Source organism: Diabrotica virgifera, chromosome 2, assembly GCF_917563875.1.
Source record: "Diabrotica virgifera virgifera chromosome 2, PGI_DIABVI_V3a".
NCBI lineage: Eukaryota > Metazoa > Arthropoda > Insecta > Coleoptera > Chrysomelidae > Diabrotica > Diabrotica virgifera.
The window spans coordinates 194,661,241-194,681,667 of NC_065444.1; the positions used below are offsets into that span (position 1 = coordinate 194,661,241).

Consider the following 20,427-nt stretch of genomic DNA (forward strand, 5'->3'; position numbering starts at 1 on the left):
GAACATTTCTCCAATATTTTTTAATCCGGACCTGGATTTTTTACAATTGTAAATAAATTAATTTATTGTACACCTTAAATGATATTTGCGTGCCAAATATAAAATACATGTACAGTGTGGTTAAAAAGTTATGAACCAATTAAGAAAATGGCAAAATAGATAAAACACCCAGTATCTTTGTTATTAATGGAGTAGGACCCATTAAGTATGGTATTTTTGAGACCGCCTAAGTGTCCTCTTTCTACAGTTAATGTATGTTACTTTCCCAATGAAACACCCTGTATATTCGGAATATATTTATGTTGTATAATAATGGTGATAGTAGACAGCCCTGTCTGTCTATGTATTTCCTCTCTTTTTTTTGAGCGCATTTGAATTAATTCCGTGTACTTTAATTTTTTCTTCTTCTTCTTCGCGCGACTAGGATTACTCCTGTTTGTCTGCCTCTTATTCCGTTTCAGTTGTTGTTGACTGTACATTGTCTTTCCACCTTTTCGGCGGCCTTCCAACGGGTCTTCTGCTATACGGCTTGTTGTTTTTACAGATGTTCGCTAATCTATCTGGTTCCATTCGATTTACATGTTCGTTCCAGTTTTTCTTTCTTGTTTTTATCCACCTGTTAATATTTTGAATTTTGCAACGTTCTCGTATACTTCTGTTGCTTTGTCTGTCTCTTACTTTAATTTTGGATGAGTTTTTATGACACAGATTCTTATTGGGTTAACTAGTTGGTTAGATACTCCACTATTTTTTATTATACTCCAGAGGGATCCCATTTTACTGAATCGGAAGCCTTTGTGTAATCTACGAAACCGAGCAACATTGGTATATTGTTCCCACGCTTTTTCTACTATGTGTCTTGTGTTCAATATCTGCTCACATGTTCCTTTTCCTAGTACGAATGCATAAAACTTATTTAGCCTTTAATATTGATTATACATAGCAGGATTTTGTTTGCTGCATGCGGTTAGTGATCTTTTTTTATGGATAGCGATAAATGAGGTTTTTCATCTTTTCCGCACGAGATATAGTCGATTTGATTTTTTGTTCTTTATTTGGACTAGTCTACGTTGATAGCCTTTTTGACTGGTGTTTATAAAACGTATTTTGAAATACTCTTGGTTAATTTCATAGATTGTCAAAATTAAAATAAAAAATAACAAATAATATAGGTAAATAAAATGAGAGATCTTGTATATAAAACATGTATTTAATTTTATAAACAAACCTAAAAAATACAAAAGAATATTATAAACATCTACAAACGCGCTTTATATTAAGAACATATCAAAATTTCATTAACTTTGTCTCCTCCCTTTAACTTTTTTATCCTCCTCAGTAATTATCCTTTTGAACAAAACTACTTTCTCTGGATGTAACACTTTATCTTCAAATTCTTTGTTGTCCCATGAAAAACATTGAAGATTTTCAAAATATCTTTCATTCTCCTTCGCGCAGATCTTGTCTAACAAGACTTTAGATAAATTAGGAACTATAGGTTGTAGAAGAATACCAGAAACCCTTAGAGTTTCCAAAGCCAGGTGAATAACTACATTTAGAGTATCTTGAGTTTCCTGGTTTTTCTTGAGCTCCCACGGTTTAAGCGTTTCAAAGAAAAGATTTGCAGTATGAAGTGTAGCAATGATAGAATCTATGGCTTTATAGTAATTAAAGTTTTCATAATGAATTTGACAAATATCTGAAACAAAAAAAAAGAAGATTAATAATATATTGTAGAAAAAGTGAGAAAAAAGAAAAAACCATAAAATCCTTTATAAAAGGTATATTTGTTAAAATCCCTATACAGGGCTACATCACAGAACAGAACTAGTTTTCAATCGGTTGATCGATCATCATCAGTGTTTACATTAATCGTAACATGCTAACCACCAAAGTAAAAAATATTTTGGTAAAAACCCTTTACAATTGATCCGTCATAGGAACATAGAAATAAAATGTGAACTTAAACATTGATGTTTAAAATATCCAATGTTTCATGCTCTAAGTACCATTGAGCTCGAATCTGACTTGTTTACATCATGACTGTATGATATCAAATCATGACTAATTTAAGTTTAAATACTTATATTTGAGTACTCACCGAAAAACAATACGCATTCAGTTACCTATAACTCACGTTGATTTAACATTAAAAGGTTTTTCAAATAGTAAGTTTATTTTTTATTAGCTTTATTTTTGGCAATAATAACTCTTTTGAAAAAACTTACCATCTTTGATTTATTGATGAAAAACCGCTTGAAAACATGCATTATTTTCACGAAAAATCAAAATCTTTGATCTTGAATAACTCAAAAACTATTAATTTATTTGAATAACCTTATATAACAAATTTTACTTAGAATTACTTCTTTTATCGATTTATGGAGATATTTTCATTAAAATAATTTCCACCCTCGAGAAGGGGTGGTATCCACCCCCAGGGAAAAAGCGCAAGTTGGCACTATGTCACCTTTGTTTCTTGATATATCTTCTAAATACTGATTTTTCATGAAAATCGATGGGGTTCAACGAAATCGGAGGTGAAAACCGTCAGTGACTGCACTAATCGTATTACTTAATTTTACGACATACACATTTTTTTTTATTTAGCTAATGCCTTGATAGCCCAGTCGGGATAGCATTTGACCTTGCATTAGGAGCTGCCCCAAATTTTATTTTTCTAATCTTTAGGGAGGGTCAATATTAGTATAAATTAAAAATCTCGACTGAATTCCACCGTTGCGTTAGCCGCCATCTTGATTTTAAACGAGAACCGTTTTTGCTCAATATCTCCGCCATTTTCAATTTTTTGACAAAAAGTGTAGAAACTGAAATTGTTGGAAATGCGATTTTCTATAATTTCATTTATTATAATTTTTTCGTGCGGTCGATATTTTCCGAGTTATGGGGGGAAAATAGTGACAGTTGTAGCATAATTATTGAATTATTGAATTATCTCGTTTATTATTAGTTTTACAACAAATATTTACCTATACAAAAATGAAGAGAATTAAATTTTGTACAATTTTGATGCCGTTCATTTTTTTGATAAAATCAATATTTAAGGTAGTACGTATGTGGTAAAAGTGCGAGCGTAAGACCTGATTGATTTTGTAGCAATTGTTTTTGTTCAATATCTCCGCCATTTTCAACTTTTCGACAAAAAGTGTAAGAACTGAAATTGTTGCAATTACGATTTACTACAATTTTTCGAGAGAACCAGTGGCGGGTCTACAAGGGGGAAATGGGAAAATTCCCCCAACAGGGTCCAAAATTAAAAAAAAAAAAACATTGTTGGAACATCACGATATATTAGCTGACATAAAACTTAAAATATCGACAGACAAATTCAACCAATAAAACCAGCTAGTTAATAAAATTAAGTGAACTTAATGTATATAATGTCTTTTTATGTCTTTTATATACTTAGTTTGGTTGATGTTTCATTGGAAGTTTCAAAAATTGTATAAAATATAATTCTCTTTATTTTTGTTTATGTACAATTATGTCGTAAAGTTAATAATAAATGAGACAATTCAAAAATTATGCTTCCCCTCCGCTTCCATTATTTTCCCCCTTAACTCGGAGAATATTGATCGTATAAAAAAATTGTGCCAAAGAAATTGTAGGAAATTGCATTTGCAACAATTTTCTTTCCCACCATTTATGTCGAAAAGTTGAAAATGGCGGAGATATTAAGCAACAACAGTTCTCATTTAAAATCAATATGGCGGCTAATGCAACCGCGGAATTCAGTCGAGATTTTAAATTTACACTACTATTGATCTCTCCTAAAGGATACAATTATAAAATTTGGGGCAGCTCGGATACAAAATTCAATTCAATAATTATGCTCCCCCCACCACTTTTTACTATTTTCCCATGTAACTCGGAAAATATCAACCGCATGAAAAAAATTGTTAAAAAGAAATTGTAGGAAATTATATTTTGAACAATTTTAGTTAAAAATGGCGTAGATATTGAACAAAAACAATTGCTATAAAATCAATCCGGTCTTACGCTCGCGCCATTACCGCATACGTACTACCTTAAATATTAATTTTAGCAAAAAAATGAAAGAGATAAAAATTGTATAGAATTTAATTCTCTTCATTTTTGTGCAGGTACATATTTGTTGTAAAGCTAATAATAAACGAGATAATTCAATAATTCCATAATTATGCTCCAACTGTCACTATTTTCCCCTCATAACTCGGAAAATGTCGACCGCACGAAAAAAATTATAATAAATGAAATTATAGAAAATCGTATTTTCAACAATTTCAGTTTGTACACTTTTTGTCAAAAAATTGAAAATGGCGGAGATATTGAGCAAAAACGGTTCTCGTTTAAAATCAAGATGGCGGCTAACGCAACGGTGAAATTCAGTCGAGATTTTAAATTTATACTAATATTGACCCTCCCTAAAGATTAGAAAAATAAAATTTGGGGCAGCTCCTAATGCAAGGTTAGGCCTGTTATTCGTCTAACCCGACTGGACTATAACAACTAATGGCCATTGGCATGGTAGGTACGGTAAATTTTTACAGTTAGGTACCTAGTGTCATGTGTAGTGTGTGTGTTGAGTAAGTGTCTTGTTACTTTGCAAAGTCGACGTCATTGTCTTTGCAAAGAGACGCTAATTGTATCCGAACGTCTGCGGTCCCTCCGGTGAGTACCAATCCCACAAGGACAGAAACTATTTTCATTTAGAAATGTTAGGGTATAGAAAGTCTAATGCTCACAATCTTATTGAAGGTTTTTATTAAAACAGTTTTCAGGTGACCGGTTTCGGCGTTTACAGTTTATATGCCATCATCAGGCCTTTTAAGAAACTGAATTGTACACTGTAATTTTCTTGTACTGATATCTTATTCGGTTTCTTAAAAGGCCTGATGATGGCGTATAAACTTTAAACGCCGATACCGGTCGCCTGAAAACTGTTTTAATAAAAACCTTCAATAAGATTGTGAGCATTAGACTTTCTATACCCTAACATTTCTACAATGTGCTCATATCAGCAGCGTGTTCATCATTATTTTCATTTATTAATTTATAATAAATGAAAAATTTCTGACCCTGGTGAGATTTGAAGATTTTCTGGTTTTATAAGCTTTTACAGAAATCAATTGCATTTTAATTCAGTTGTCAACTTCCAAATTCTAGAAAAATTTTATGTCGTGTTCGATATTGGAAAATCCAATTTGGGAAGTTCTTCGCTCATGATATTAGTGAAAAAAGAATGCTGTTATTCAATTACACGGACCAATTAAATTTGACACTCCAAATGACCCAGAGGAAATTCCAAGTGAAAATAAGGAGGGCGCAAAAGAAAGAGGACCGTAGACATACCTGAGGGACGGAACTAAACTTTTTTAATTAGTAAAGTCCTTCTGAAATTATCAGGGTTAATTTTCCAGAAACAGAATTATCAAACGGGGTTCTGTTTGATTATTGAATTAAGAGGATTGGGTTGTTCATTAACCTTAGTAATAGATTTTAAAAAAGGTTTAAAAAAATATAAAAAAAATTCAGGATGAAATTATGATTACGATGATATTACATGAAAGATCGTCAGTAAATTATTGAACGATTTAAAAATTAGTTATACGGTGGTATAAACTTAACTAAAAGAAAACGAAAAGACAATGATCAAAAAATTCCCAATAATTCACCACTTGTAATAGAGAATATACGTATTGACAAAACCATTGTAGTGCGGCCGATATATGAAACAATTGCACATTTAATGATACAAGCATATAATTTGGACACATATACTACACATATAAAGGTTCAAATTTAGATATGAGGCCATCTCAGATTTTGCCTTTTACAAAAATGGCGGACATTCAAAATGGCGGTTTACATAATGTGTTTAATAGTACCATAACTTTTGAACGAAAAGTCAGAGTTCAACCAAATTTGGTATATAGGTTCTTTTTTCGATGTACAATATGGATGTGGTGAACCAGAAGAATCGATTTTCCAGAAGTTTTGCTTTTACTGGTTCTTTATGTAAAAATATGTTTTTTTTAATTTTTTTTTCCTCTGTATACATTATCTTTTCAAAAAGGTAATACCGCAATTGAACAGAGCGCAAAAATATTTTATAGATTATTTTTTAATGATTTTAACTTCCAATCGTATAGTAAGATATTTGATCACGTGTTTAATTCTGTCCAATCAGATTAAAATTATACTGAGAATTAGCTACTGTAGAAAATTACCAATAGAATTTTGTTAAGTAGATTGTTTCTGTTTAATGGCAACCAGTTTCCTAGTTTTGACAACTGTCACATTTAAGAAAATATCCACAATATACGTATTAAAAAATAATCTTACGAATATCACACGACAGTAAGAATAAATAAGAAAATAATGCTTCATCTTTACTCAAATTTGTTGTCATTGAGCAATAGCCACTCGAGCCCTGCGGGCTCTCGTGTCTATTGCCAGACAACAAATTTTCGAAAAACTGTCGCATTATTTTCAATCTATTCTCACTCTCTTGTGATATATTACCCGAAAATATTTTGAACTTTTTAGTTATGTTAATTACCATTTAATAAATGCATAAGGTATCTTCACATGTACCTATTTGTGGCAGACTCGTGCAAATATTATAAGAATTATTGTGCATTTAATGGTAGAAGTATATAATTTGGACCACATATACTACACACATCAAGGTTCAAATTTAAATATAAGGCCATCTCATATTTTACCTTTTACAAAAATGGCGGGCATTCAAAATGGCGACTATACATATGTGACTAATAGCACGATAACTTTTGAACGAAAAGTCCGATTTTAACCAAATTTGGCATATAAGTTCTCTTTGTGATATTTGAGACCGATATTTAAGACCGTTCTTTGTGATATTTAAGGTATTGAACCGGAAGAATCGATTTACCAGAAACTGTGTTTTTCCTGATTTTTATGTAAAAACATGTTGTTTTTTACCAATTCTTTCACCCTGTATACATTAATTTTTCAAAAAGTTAATACCGGCGTTGAAAAGGAAGAAAAAATATTTTTTAGGAAATATTTTGAGGTCTTTTGTTATGTTAATTACCAATTAATAAATGCATAGCGTATCTTCACATGTACCTATGAACCTATGTGCGGCAGATTCGTGCAAATAATATAAGAATTATTGTGCAATTTAATGGTAAAAGAGGGCAAAAAGACTTCTGTTGCCGGCCTGTATCCTGTTGTTTATTTCTTGTGATCCGTTATTGTCTTCAGTTATTGCTGTTCCAAGATACTTGAATTCTCTAACGCGCTCAAAGTTAAAGTCATCGATGGTGATGTTCTGACCGGTTCTGTCTTTAATTTTTCAAAAAGTTAATACCGGCGTTGAAAAGGAAGAAAAAATATTTTTTAGGAAATATTTTGAGGTCTTTTGTTATGTTAATTACCAATTAATAAATGCATAACGTATCTTCACATGTACCTATGAACCTATGTGCGGCAGATTCGTGCAAATAATATAAGAATTATTGTGCAATTTAATGGTAAAAGAGGGCAAAAAGACTTGTGTTGCCGGCCTGTATCCTGTTGTTTATTTCTTGTGATCCGTTATTGTCTTCAGTTATTGTTGTTCCAAGATACTTGAATTCTCTAACGCGCTCAAAGTTAAAGTCATCGATGGTGATGTTCTGACCGGTTCTGTCTCTGCTTTGGTGATTGCGGCTCATATACATATATTTCGTCTTGTCTTCGTTGATTTGGAGCTCCATCTTCTCTGCTTCGTTCTCGAACCTCACGAAAGTCTCCTTCATCCTTAATCGTGTGTTACCTATTAGATTGATATCGTCTGCAAATGCCAGTAGTAAGTTTGGTCCTTCTCGATGAAATACTGTATTGGGTTTTTCGATTCTTGCACTTCGGTTTATGTGCTCCAGCTCCTAACATCTCTTCTCTTGAAACCGATGGAAAGGCTATGCGAGAGGTACATACGGGATGAAGGTCTGGCTCATAACCCAAATTAGCATGTATATACTTCTGAAAAATCTACCGATTCTGCACTGCATCAAGTAGTGATAAAAATTAAAAGATCGCTGTTAATACAGAATCTACCCTAGGTATATTCATAAACATTAAGGGAGCGTTTGACACAACCACATTCCCTACCATCACCTAACGGCTCAATGTCAGGAATGTCTCTCTTATTGTTGGCGAATGGATAATCGGAATGCTCTCCAATAGATCAATACGCATAAATGTAGAAGACCTTTCGGTTAAAGGCATGATTATGAAGGGATATTCACATGTAGTGCTATCACCACTCCTCTGGAACATAGTTCTATCTATGTGTGTAAATCTATATTTCTAGAAAACGGTGCATCCTACCGTCTTAAAGCAAGATTACCTTTTAGTACTAGAATACCTCACAATTTAATAATCCAGTCTCAAAAATGCTTGAAAGTTAAAGACAAAAAATTTGGCAATAGGTAGTTGAAATTGTCTATTATTATATAAGAAAAAGTTTACAATTCTACATCCCCTCCATTTTACAAAAATTGGAAAATACGGGGTGAAAAATTTTTTCTCGGGGGTGAAAAAATATACGTTCAAAATAAGTCCGGAATTGGATAAAATGACTAACTAATTCTAAGTAACTTTTGTTCTATAGAGTTTTTTTACTAAGTCAATACTTTTTGAGTTATTTGCGAGTGAATGTGTTCATTTTTAATCAAAAAAAAATGTTTTTACACGGTTTTTCGGAGATAACTCAAAAAGTAAGTATTTTAGCGAAAAAAATATTCTTAGTAAAAATATAGCTTATAAAAATTGAAAAAAAGATTCTTCTTCGTTAAATTCCAAATCGAATATTTCAATGTGAAATAACCAAAAAACGGAGCACTTTTCGGGGAAAATTCGTTACAACTTTTTTAAAGTGTTTAAAAAAGGTTTTTTTTGGTTTTTTAAAAAAACTTCTAACATTAAAAGTAAGTGAGTTACGCTCAAAATATTGTTGGTCCCTTTTATTTTTGGGTAAAAAATGGCGAAAATCACCCCTTAATTAGCTTCTCAAATAAAATTAATCGTTACCGCTATACAAGTTACTTTACTTATGTATTATTTATATTATCTATAAGTTTCATTGGTTCAAAGTGCCCAGTTTTGAAAAAAATTGGGTTTAAAATAAAACATTTTTTTTTATTTTGAAAAAAATCGTAATTGTTTATGGAATTTACTTAAAAACAATTAGGAATACCAAAAAACTCAAAGTTTAATAAAATGTACGTTTTGCTTTTTTGAATATTTTTGATTTTTTGTTTTTTTGTTAGACAAAAATTGGTTATGCTATGGCTGTTCAAAATTTGCCTAAACTCGTAATTAGTTACTCGTTCAAGCCATTTTAACTACAGCTTTTTCAAAACGAAGCACTTTGAACCGATGAAACTTACAGATCATATAAATAATACATAGACAAAGTAACTTGTGAAATGGTAATGTTAAAACGTATATGTGATGCAAATTAGAGGGTGATTTTCGCGATTTTCTTACCAAAAAATAAAAGGGACCAACAATATTTGGAGCGTAATTCACTTACTTTTAATACAACAAGTTTTCTTTAAAAACAAAAATAAACCTTTTTTTAAACACTTTAAAAAAGTTAAAATGAATTTTCCCCTAAAAGTGCTCCGTTTTTGGGTTATTTCACATTGAATTATTCGATTTTAAATTTGACGAATAAGAACCTACTTTTCATTAGCTGCAACTCTGCTTCTACGGGTCTACAGACCTCATGTATACACCTTTTTTTTTTCAATTTTTGATGGGCTATATTTTTGCTAAGAAAATTTTTTTCGCTAAATTACTTACTTTTTTAGTTATCTCCGAAAAACCGTCCAAAAACATGTTTTATTTTGTTAAACATGAACATATTCACTCGAAAATAACTCGAAAAGTATTGACTTAATGAGAAAACTCTATAGAAGAAAAGTTGTTTAGAATTAGTCATTTTATCCAATTCCGGTCTTATTTTGAATGTATTTTTTTCATCTTCGAGAGGGGGGTATTTATTCCCCTCCATTTTTGTAAAATGGAGGGTATATAGAATTGTAAACTGTTTCTTATACAGGGTGAGCCACGCTCAACGGGACGGAGCCTACCGGGGAAACAGCTAAAGATATTAATAATTCCTTCCGTAGGAATACGTAGGTCAGTACCGGCTACAAATTAAAATTTGTGAAATATATACAGGGTGTCCCAATTTAGCGTAATGATATAAAGTTATATATTTTTAAATGGAACAACCTATATTTCACTTGAATTTTGAATTCTACTGAACAAAATAATGTTACTTTATCCAACATTACCTATATCTATTTTTGACAGGTTTCGATTTATCTGGGTTTTTCTGAAAATGTACTATTCGCGAAATTAATTAATTACACATTATCGCATGAATTTTAATTAACGTCTTTTTGTCAGTTAATTGTCAACTGTTCATGCTTTACATCAGAATAATTACCATTTGAAACTAATCTACAGAGTGTTCGAAATCTGAAGTGTCAGTGCTGTACAATATTTTGTATAATTACTTTCTTATCTTAAATGGGACACCCTGTATTTTACATTAATTTTGAATTCTAATCAAAAAAATAATATTACTTTATTAAACAATCCCTATACCTATCTTTGATAATTTTCGATTTATTTGCGTTCTTTTGAAAATGCACTATTCTTGAAATTAATTAAATACACTTTATTTTACACTTTATTACATAAAGTTCTACTCTAATTTAAACAAAACACCCTGTATTTAAATGCTGTAACAATTATTATAATCAAGCTATTATAAAATATTATATTAATATCTAGTATCTTCAGATATATTTGCATTATGTTACCTGGAACATTAAATGTCGTTAATTACATAGCTCATTATACATTATAAAAAATACCATGAAAAAACAAAAGGTACCTAGCTGTCAAACTAATAGTCAAACTATTAACTGTATTGCTTTCAATTGAAGACCGAGTAAATATGATTTTAATACTGGGTGAATGTGATCAAAACAGTTTGTTAGCATCAAGTCCATCAAGAGTATATGCTGAGAGATTTCCCCTTAAAACGTCATCCTCGTAAAGAAGTATTTGAAAGAGTCTTAACAAGGTTTCGTGAAACTGGCAGTGTTGTTTATACGAGTACTAAACGAAAATTGATAAATCCCATAACTGAAGATGAAAATACCGAATTATAAGTTATTCAATCAGTTATTGAAAATCCAAATACAAGTACAAGGACGATGGCCAGGGAGATTGAAGTAAGCCAAACTAGTATAAGCAGAATTCTTAAAAAATATAAATATCACCCATACCATACTCAAATGCATCAGCATTTCTATGGAACTGATTTTGAACGTAGGTAGGTTAGAGTTTTGTTTATGGTTTCTAGACAAAACGGGAGCAGATCAACATTTTTTTGATAAAATTTTTGTTCACTGATGAGTCTACTTTTCATAATAACGGACTCGTGAATCGACATAACTTTCACTATTATAATACGGAAAATCAACATAAATATTGATCGACAAAACCGATGGTCCCTTAATGTATATGGTGGAATAATAGGAGAACATGTGATAGGACCGTATTTTTTAATGGCCATTTAAATGGACAGAAGTTTTTAAGATTTCTACGAAGAGACTTTTTGATACTTTTGCAAAATATCCCTTTAAATATTAGAAGGACAATGTTTCTGCAGCTAGACGGTGATCCAGCACGTTACACGCGTAATGTTAGAGAATATTCAGACAGAAAATTTCCCGGAAAGTGGATAGGTAGGGGTGGTGCTGTCAATTGACCCCCTAGATCACCTGGCTTAACATCGATGGACTTTTTTTTTGGGATATATTATTTTTTTTTTTTTTTTTGAAAAATGGCTTTGGCAGAGCCAATTAGCCAGACTTGTTTGTGATTGATTGCAGATTCATAGTCATAAATTTCTTATAAACATAAGTACATTCTACAATATTATTTTTATAGATACATTGGTACATTGTGTAGCTTTTTTTATTTTGTTTTTTTTTTTAATTATTTTACTGTTTTTTAAATATAAAATATATTTTAATTTGTGCGAAACACTTCTTTTTTTTTATGTTTGTTTCTATTTTTTCTTTTCTTTTTTTATTTATGTTTGTTTCTATTTTTTTTATGTTTGTTTCTATTTTTTTTTCTTTTTTTTTATTTATTATTTTTTTTGTTATTATTTTATTATGTGTTTTTTTTATATATATATATTTTTTTAATTTTTTCAAACCACATTAACAAATTATGCCTATTATATTAAGTTTACAACTTGTATTTACATAATTTAACATGTTTATAAATGAGATGAAGAATTTCCATATCATTTGTAAATATTAAAGTATTAAGGTTTATTGGGAAAAAACATTTTAAATCTTTTAATTCTTTATAAAGGTCGTTTATGTTATTTATGTTTAAATGACATTCTAATATGACATGTGTTAGATCTCCGATTTTGCCACAAGTACAATTGGGAGTATCTGACAAGCCGATTCTATGCATGTAATATGGCGTAAGAGCATGATTGGCTCTCAGCCGATTAATGGTCTTTATAAAATGTCTGTTATATTCTGTATAAAACCATCTTTTTGAGAATATCCTAGGGTTACAATGAGCAAAATTTGAGCCAGTATTACATTCTCTGTAATGCAATTGCCAATTATTTTTAAGTTTTTGTCTGCTAAAAGTATCAATATCTGAAGCTGGAATTAAATTTTTGTTTATTTTTTCTCCGATTACATAAGCTGATTTAGCAAAATTGTCAACTATTTCATTGCCTTTTATTCCCGAATGACCCTTAATCCAAGCAATTGTTACATTTACTCCTAATTGTGTAATTTCAAACAGAGTTTTAAGTATATTCAATTCAATGTGGTTTATGTGTTTGACTGTTTGAATGTTACTTAATCTGTCCACCACGCTTTTACTGTCAGTAAATATAACATAATTGCTAGTTGGATTCAGTAGTACATACTGAACAGCAAACATTACTGCTATCATTTCTGCTGTGTATATTGAGCATTCAATAGGTAGGCTATATTGATGATGGTAATTTGTATTTTCGTGGAATACTGCACAGCCCGTTCCATTTGCGTCTTTTGACCCATCGGTAAATATGTACTGAAAATTTGACCATTTTTCTCTAATAAGTATATCAAACATATTTGGCGGTAAATGTGAGCTTAAATAACATGTTTTAACCTTGTTAGAAAATAATGTTTTTGTCATTGCACTGTAGTAAGGCGGAATTTGGCTTTTATAGATAACTTCACTGTACTTTACCGTACTTAGATAACTTTCTACCAAAGGTATAGATTTTTTAGTTCTCCAGTACCTATGAGTGAGGTCTAAAACTGATAGCTCATGTAGATCTTGAAGGTATTTACATTTTTTGGACAGAATTCGAGTTGTAAATTTATCACTGAGAAATTGGCGGCGTAAATGCAATGGAGGTTCCACTGCTTCATTTTCCATTATTTGGACTGGAGTGGATTTTAAATAACCTAGGCATAATCTTAAGCATTTATTTTTTTGAATTTCAAGTTTATTTAGAAGTGTATTGGTCGCTGATCCAAATAAATGACAGCTATAGTCGAGAATGGGTCTGATCATGTTACGGTAAAACATCAAAGCAATATTTGGGTCTGCTCCCCAATTTGTTTTACAGAAAGCTCTTAAAATATTTATTGAGTTTTCTGATTTTTTAACAATATGATGAATGTGATCTTTCCAAGACAATTTCCTGTCTAGATAGGTACCAAGATACTTAACACAGCTTTTAATTGGAAAATTAAATTTTCCAACGTTAAGATTGCCTTGTGGAACTCTACGCTTTTTTGTAAAGTAACACACCTCAGTTTTCGTGTCAGAAATTGATAATCCTACTTCTTCGTAGCACTGATTTACGATTTCTAATGAGACTTTTAAATTATCCTCACATCTACTTAACAATTTTCCTTCTGTATATAAAACAACATCATCAGCATATTGAAGAATTTTTGTATTGTTGGGTATACTAACTTCAAGATCTATGTTGTACAGGATGTATAAAATCGGGCTTAAAATACTCCCCTGTGGCAATCCAATATTAGTTAGTCGAGGATATGAAAATTCATCATTATTAATTTTTAAATAAGTTAATCTGTTGGAATATAAAGATTTTAAAAAGAGAGCAAATGAATTAGGGATTCCAATATACAACATTTTTTTGTAAAGAATGTCTAAATTAACATTATCAAAAGCAGCGGAAATGTCAAGGAACGCAGCTGCTGTAGACTTATTTCTTGTAAAGTTAAGTTGAATTGACGTAACTAGAGCTGCAGTTGCATCTTGAGTAGACCTAGACTTGCGAAAACCATATTGGGATCTTGGAAGTATACCATCGTGTTCTAACCAATGTTCAAATCTATTTTTAATTATTCTTTCGAATGTTTTTAAAAGACATGAAGACAAGGAGATAGGTCGGTAAGAATTTGGATCACGGTCTGGTTTGCCAGGTTTTTTAATAGGAATTATCAGGTATTCTTTCCAACTATTTGGTACTGGTATCTTATTTGTCCAAATATTGTTGAAAATGTTTAGTAGTGAAATTTTATGTTCGATCGGTAAGTTGTACAACAGCGAATATGACACATTGTCTATACCTGGAGAAGTATTATTTCTTTGTTCAAGGGCTCGATGCAATTCCCATAGATGAAAATTTTCGTCAAAATTGTGGTTTTGTCTGGATACTGTTTGAATATCTTCTTGTACGGTGTCGTCATTTGGAACCCATGCCGGAGCAATTTTTCTGTGGAAATCTTGCAACCATGTATCTTCTGGATCAATAGGTACTCTGTTGGCTTGTTTGCGGTTTTTAAAACAATTAACTTTTCGCCAGACATCTTTTAATGGTGTTCTTGAGTTTAGTCTTTCGCAAACATCAATCCAATTCGTCTTTTTTTTCTGTTTGAAGATTTTCTTTGCAACAGCGTCAAGTCGTTTATACTCTATTAAATTTTGCAGCGTTGGATTCTGTTTATAATTAATGAACGCATGTTTTCTACTTTCAGCTGCTAGTTGACACTGATTATTCCACCATGGTTTCGGAATATGGCTTCTGTTTTTTTCGTTAATGGAGGAATATTTTGGAATAGCGATGTTGGCTGCCTGGTTTATATGTGTTAACAATTCTTCGTAGATTAATGGAACTTCCATTGCTTCCAAAGTACTGGCATAAGTCATCCAATTGGCTCTGCTAAGGTTCAATATTCTATGTTTTCTACTGGATGTGGCTTCTGTTGCGGAGAAACTTTGTGATGAAATAATGATTGGCACATGGTCAGATCCATGAGGTTCTAGTAGAGTATTCCAATGGAAATAAGAAGCAATATCTCGGGAACAAATGGTTAAGTCTACAGCAGAAGGTTTTTTGGAAATAGCGAGAGTGGGAGACCCATCGTTTAAATATTCTAAATTACAATATTCTATAGCATCTAGAAGATCTTTACCTAATCTATCATCAACTTCGCAACCCCACGCCAAATTGTGTGCGTTAAAATCGCCTCCTATTATAAATGGTTTTGATATATTTTCTAAAAAATTTATCCATTGTTGAATTGAAACTTTATTATTGGGTTCATTATATAAAGAAATTATATGTAAAGGTTTTCTGAAAGGTGAAATTTTAATGGAAATACACTTATATGTAAACGAATACGTATTTGGAAAAATTATTTCTTCACATTTTATGTTAGATTTCAAAAGGATGGCACATCCGCCATATCCATCAAGGCGGTCAGCTCGAAAACAATTAAATTCTTTAAAATTATAATATTTTCCCGGTTTGAACCAGGTTTCAGATAATAGAGCTATACTGATGTCGTTCTGATGGAGTAAATATTCTAAATTATGTTTATTAGCAACTGCCGAACGACAGTTCCATTGTAATATGTTTATTTTAGTTAGGCCTGCGATTTGATGTTAGATTTTGGTTAAAATGGTTACTAATTAACTGAATTACATCAGATTTTGAAATATTAAAATTATTATTTGGTTTAATTGAATTAACAATTGTAAGAACTGATTCTAAAATGACATTTATTACAGAAGAATCTAACTCTTCTGACTGTGAATCTGCAACGTTTAAGTTTTGTTGATAGAATTGACTTTTAACTATTCCCTCAGAATGTTTTGGAGGGGAAACTACAGATATTATTTCTTTTCTGGCTATATCAGTTGGGTCTGGACTATTTGGCTTTTGCCTTTTATTTGGCCTACTGGTGTTGGTGTGAGGATTAAATATAAATTTAGCAAAGTTATTTCCTTGGGTAGAAGTAGAAGGTTGTGAATTTTGTGAAAAATTTGTATCATTGTTTGTGATATTTGACCTAAGAATACTAGCATATGAATTCTTTGGTATATTTTTATTTGCATCGTAAAAATTAACGTTTGTTAAACCCATCGTCTCTTTTATTAACTTTTGTCGTGTGAATTCTGGACACGCGCTTAAATTCGTAGTCAAGTGATTCCCCTTACAGCTGAAACATACTTGTGTGAACTCAACTTTTGTACAATTTTTAGAATTATGAGATTCTTGGCATCTATTGCATCTTGGCTGACTCCTACACTGACTGCCTAGGTGGCCGTACCTAAGACAGTTGAAACATAACAGAACTTTCTGTTTATACACTTCAATTTCTTTAATAACCTTATTTATGACTACATATTTAGGTAAAGTTTGCGATTTAAAGGTCACAATACAAGATTTAGTAGGGACATATTCGACAATTTTTTCCTCATTAACAATTTTCTCTAATTTACGCGTAATTCTTTTAACGTTTGCAATTTCAAATATACAATGACTATCATACTGTTTTATTTTACTTTTTATATACTCTTCAGAGAAATCTATGTCTATGTCTCTAATAACTCCCTGTCTGTGTAAAATAAATTTTGGAATATATAGATCCAAATTATTTGATCTAAAAATTTCCAGAGATTTGTTTTTAATAAGATTATTTGCAGTTTTATAGTCTTTGCATTTGACTCTAATCCTATTTCGGCCGATGGCATCTATACTGGAAATCATATTGTCTGCTTCAGGAAAGTTAGACAAAATAATTTCACCAATTTTCAAAGAATTTAATTTACCTTTAAAATCATTAGCACTGTTTTCGATGTAAATGTGATATGGTCCCAGGTCATTACTATTAAATAAAAATGCTTGCCTTACCTCTTTTAAGTTCTGTTTTGTTTCATTATTAACATTCATATTCGTTGTATTTGGATCATTTGGATACTGGTTGTTGTTGTTGTTTTTGGTTGTCAAATTTATTGGAATGGGAGTACTTACAGAAAGTTCCATTTGTTCGGCATCATTTTGACTATCGAATATAATAGTTTTTCTGGGCGGTGGATCAGGAGGCCTACCTCCGCTATTGACACTCATATTGCAGTTGTAGGCGCTTCAGCAAACGATATTGCAGTCGTAAAAAATTCAAATGAAATTAAGACAATGGGGGTTATCTGTAGTCTCAATGATCGTTGTACCGAAGGTACGTCCGATTTATATGATTACTACTATAAAAATGTAGAAAAAAACGTCGAAAACTAATATTTTTTAAAGAGCAATTTAAAAGATCGGTTTTCACTTTGACGTTTTTCTGACGCATGTGAGGGATATATTAAAAGTTTGGTTTATTAAACTCCACCTACAACCGCTGAAGACATGAAAACGCGTATTCGTAATGCGTTTGCAACAGTTACTCCAGAAATGTTAAGAAAAGGAAAACAAAATTTTGAACACAGAGTGAGGTTATGTATTGAAGAAAATGGACACCAGTGTGTCCAGTCTGTTTTGTTTAACTTTATGTAATAAAGTGTGCTTAATTAATTTCAAGAATAGTGCATTTTCAAAAAAAAAACGCAAATAAATCGAAAATTATCAAAGATAGGTATAGGGATTGTTTAATAAAGTAATATTATTTTTTTGATTAGAATTCAAAATTAAAGTAAAATACAGGGTGTCCCATTTAAGTTAAGAAAGTAATTATACAAAATATTGTAGAGCATTGACACTTCAGATTGCGAACACTCTGTAGATTAGTTTCAAATGGTAATTATTCTGATGTAAAGCATGGACAGTTGACAATTAACTGACAAAAAGACGTCAATTAAAATTCATGCGATAATGTGTAATTAATTAATTTCGCGAATAGTACATTTTCAGAAAAACCCAAATAAATCGAAACCTGTCAAAAATAGGTATAGGGAATGTTAAATAAAGTAACATTATTTTGTTCAGTAGAATTCAAAATTAAAGTGAAATATAGGTTGTTCCATTTAAAAATATATAACTTTATATCATTACGCCAAATTGGGACACCCTGTATATATTTCACAAATTTTAATTTGTAACCGGTACTGACCTACGTATTCCTACGGAAGGAATTTTTAATATCTTTAGCCGTTTCCCCGGTAGGCTCCGTCCCGTTGAGCGTGACTCACCCTGTATAATAATAGACAATTTCAACCAAATTTACCTATTACCAAATTTTCATCCTTCCTTTATTTTTTTGGGGTCAGATTGTTCTTTGATCGGGCTATTAGGAAGCGGTTTTGGATTAGGTGAATTGTGTTAAATTGTCTTAAAATTATTTCGTTTATCAGGAGAGTTTCTGGACACCCTGTATATTTCCAGTTTTTATATCACTTGCGGTTAAAAGTTGTAGAAGGAACTGACACATTATAGTCGCAGAAATACTACATATTATATATCAATCGACGCGTATTAAAAAGTCGAGGTCGAATATGTAGTTCCCGTTTTGACGTCATTGACGGTTAAAAAGTTATAACCGGAAGTTTGGAAAAAATTACTCAAAATTAGGGAAATCGTGTATCAATCGAGGAGTTAAAACATCGACTTCCGTTTCTACTTGAAAAATCCAAATTTAAATATGTTGGTTTTATCGAAAAAACTAAGAAAAGACCAAGAAAACCAGAAAGATCGTTATTAAATTGATAAGGTTCCGGCAAGGCAGAAGTTTTTCTTTTGTAATTAGTGACGAGCGCAGAATTAGATACGTGATAGCAGTCTAACCGCTGTGTGTTTTCAAAGTTTTTTTATCTTTCAACCAACAAAAACTTTTTAATTGGAAAATTTTAGCTTAATGGTGCTCATTGCGAAAGAGTTTGCAAAACGTAAGCAAGTATAAAGGTACAGTGTATTTTTATACTTGTCTAAACACGCACAGTCGTCAAGGGACAGGGTTACAAGGGCTTTAATTATTACTGAGGGTTAAATGGGCCAGGCACTGATTAAAGCGGATTTGCTTAGATTGTTTTTACAGTCCGGTGACTTTATTATATTCTTTATATCATTTCGTTGTGGTTTATTGGAGTGTAAACAAGTCAAGCCGTTAATTGGTTGTAAGAATTAAAGTAACTTGTTTATATCGCCCGATGCTTGTTAATTTTTAAGGTAAAAATATTTTTATCTTACTTATCTTCTTCTCTCGGTGCTATATTAGGTTTCCCTAACGTTGGCAATTACATTGGAGGGTTGTTCATGGTCTTCAACTAGTCGGAATAGTGTGGAACAGCACTGCGTATTCTTGTCCAATCGCGAATGTTCTTGAGGCTTGACATCTGCTTCCTTCCAATTTCTCTGCGTCATTAGATTTTACCTTTCATGATTCTTCTTGTTGAATGTTGGCGATCATCATGGCAATCTCCACTTTATCTGCAGCAACGCGGAAAAGCTGCACAGATGTTGTGTTGAACCAGGTTCTGAGGTTCTTTAACCAGGATGTTCTTCTTCTTCCTGGACCTCGTTTTACAAATATTTTTCCTTGTAGGATGGCTTGTAGGAGGGCATATCTGGATTCATTTCGCATCATGTGTCCAAAGTATTCCAACTTTCCAGATTTGATGGTGGTTAGTACTTCTCGGTTCTTCCCCATTCTTCTAAGAACCTCCTCATTTGTGACCCGATCAGTCCATGGGATTTTAAGAATTCTCCGATATAGCCACATCTCAAATGCTTCCCATTTTCGGCATATATCCTCGTTCAAGGTCCATGATTCAACACCATAACAAAGGGCAGAGAAGACATAACATCTCAGCATTTTTACTGTTATACCAAGAAAAAGGTTGTGGCTCTTGAAAAACGCCCCCATACGGTTGAAGATTGATCTAGCTTTTCTGATGCGCGCTCTAATTTCTTGGTTGTTGGTCCATTCTTTATTTATTATGGTGCCGAGGTAGTTGTAGTGCCTCACTCTTTCTACAGGGGTTTGGTTGATATAGAGTTGACGTTCTGTTATCTTTTTCTTGCTGACGATCATAAGCTTTGTTTTCTTTACGTTTAATTTGAGTCCATATTGTTGACTGTAATACGTG

The 20,427-nt window shown here is 31.8% G+C and overlaps 1 protein-coding gene across 1 annotated transcript in view; it reads right to left on the minus strand.

Annotated features, from left to right (window-relative positions):
- Nucleotides 1-1,191: 1,191 nt before the first annotated feature.
- The window catches only part of LOC114340217 (methionine--tRNA ligase, mitochondrial), a 145,003-nt gene continuing 125,767 nt past the window's right edge, over nucleotides 1,192-20,427 (minus strand). The window contains exon 7 of the mRNA XM_028290937.2: nucleotides 1,192-1,699. Coding sequence (XP_028146738.1) covers nucleotides 1,299-1,699 — 401 coding nt within the window. The 3' untranslated portion in view covers nucleotides 1,192-1,298. The remainder of the gene's footprint in view (nucleotides 1,700-20,427) is intronic.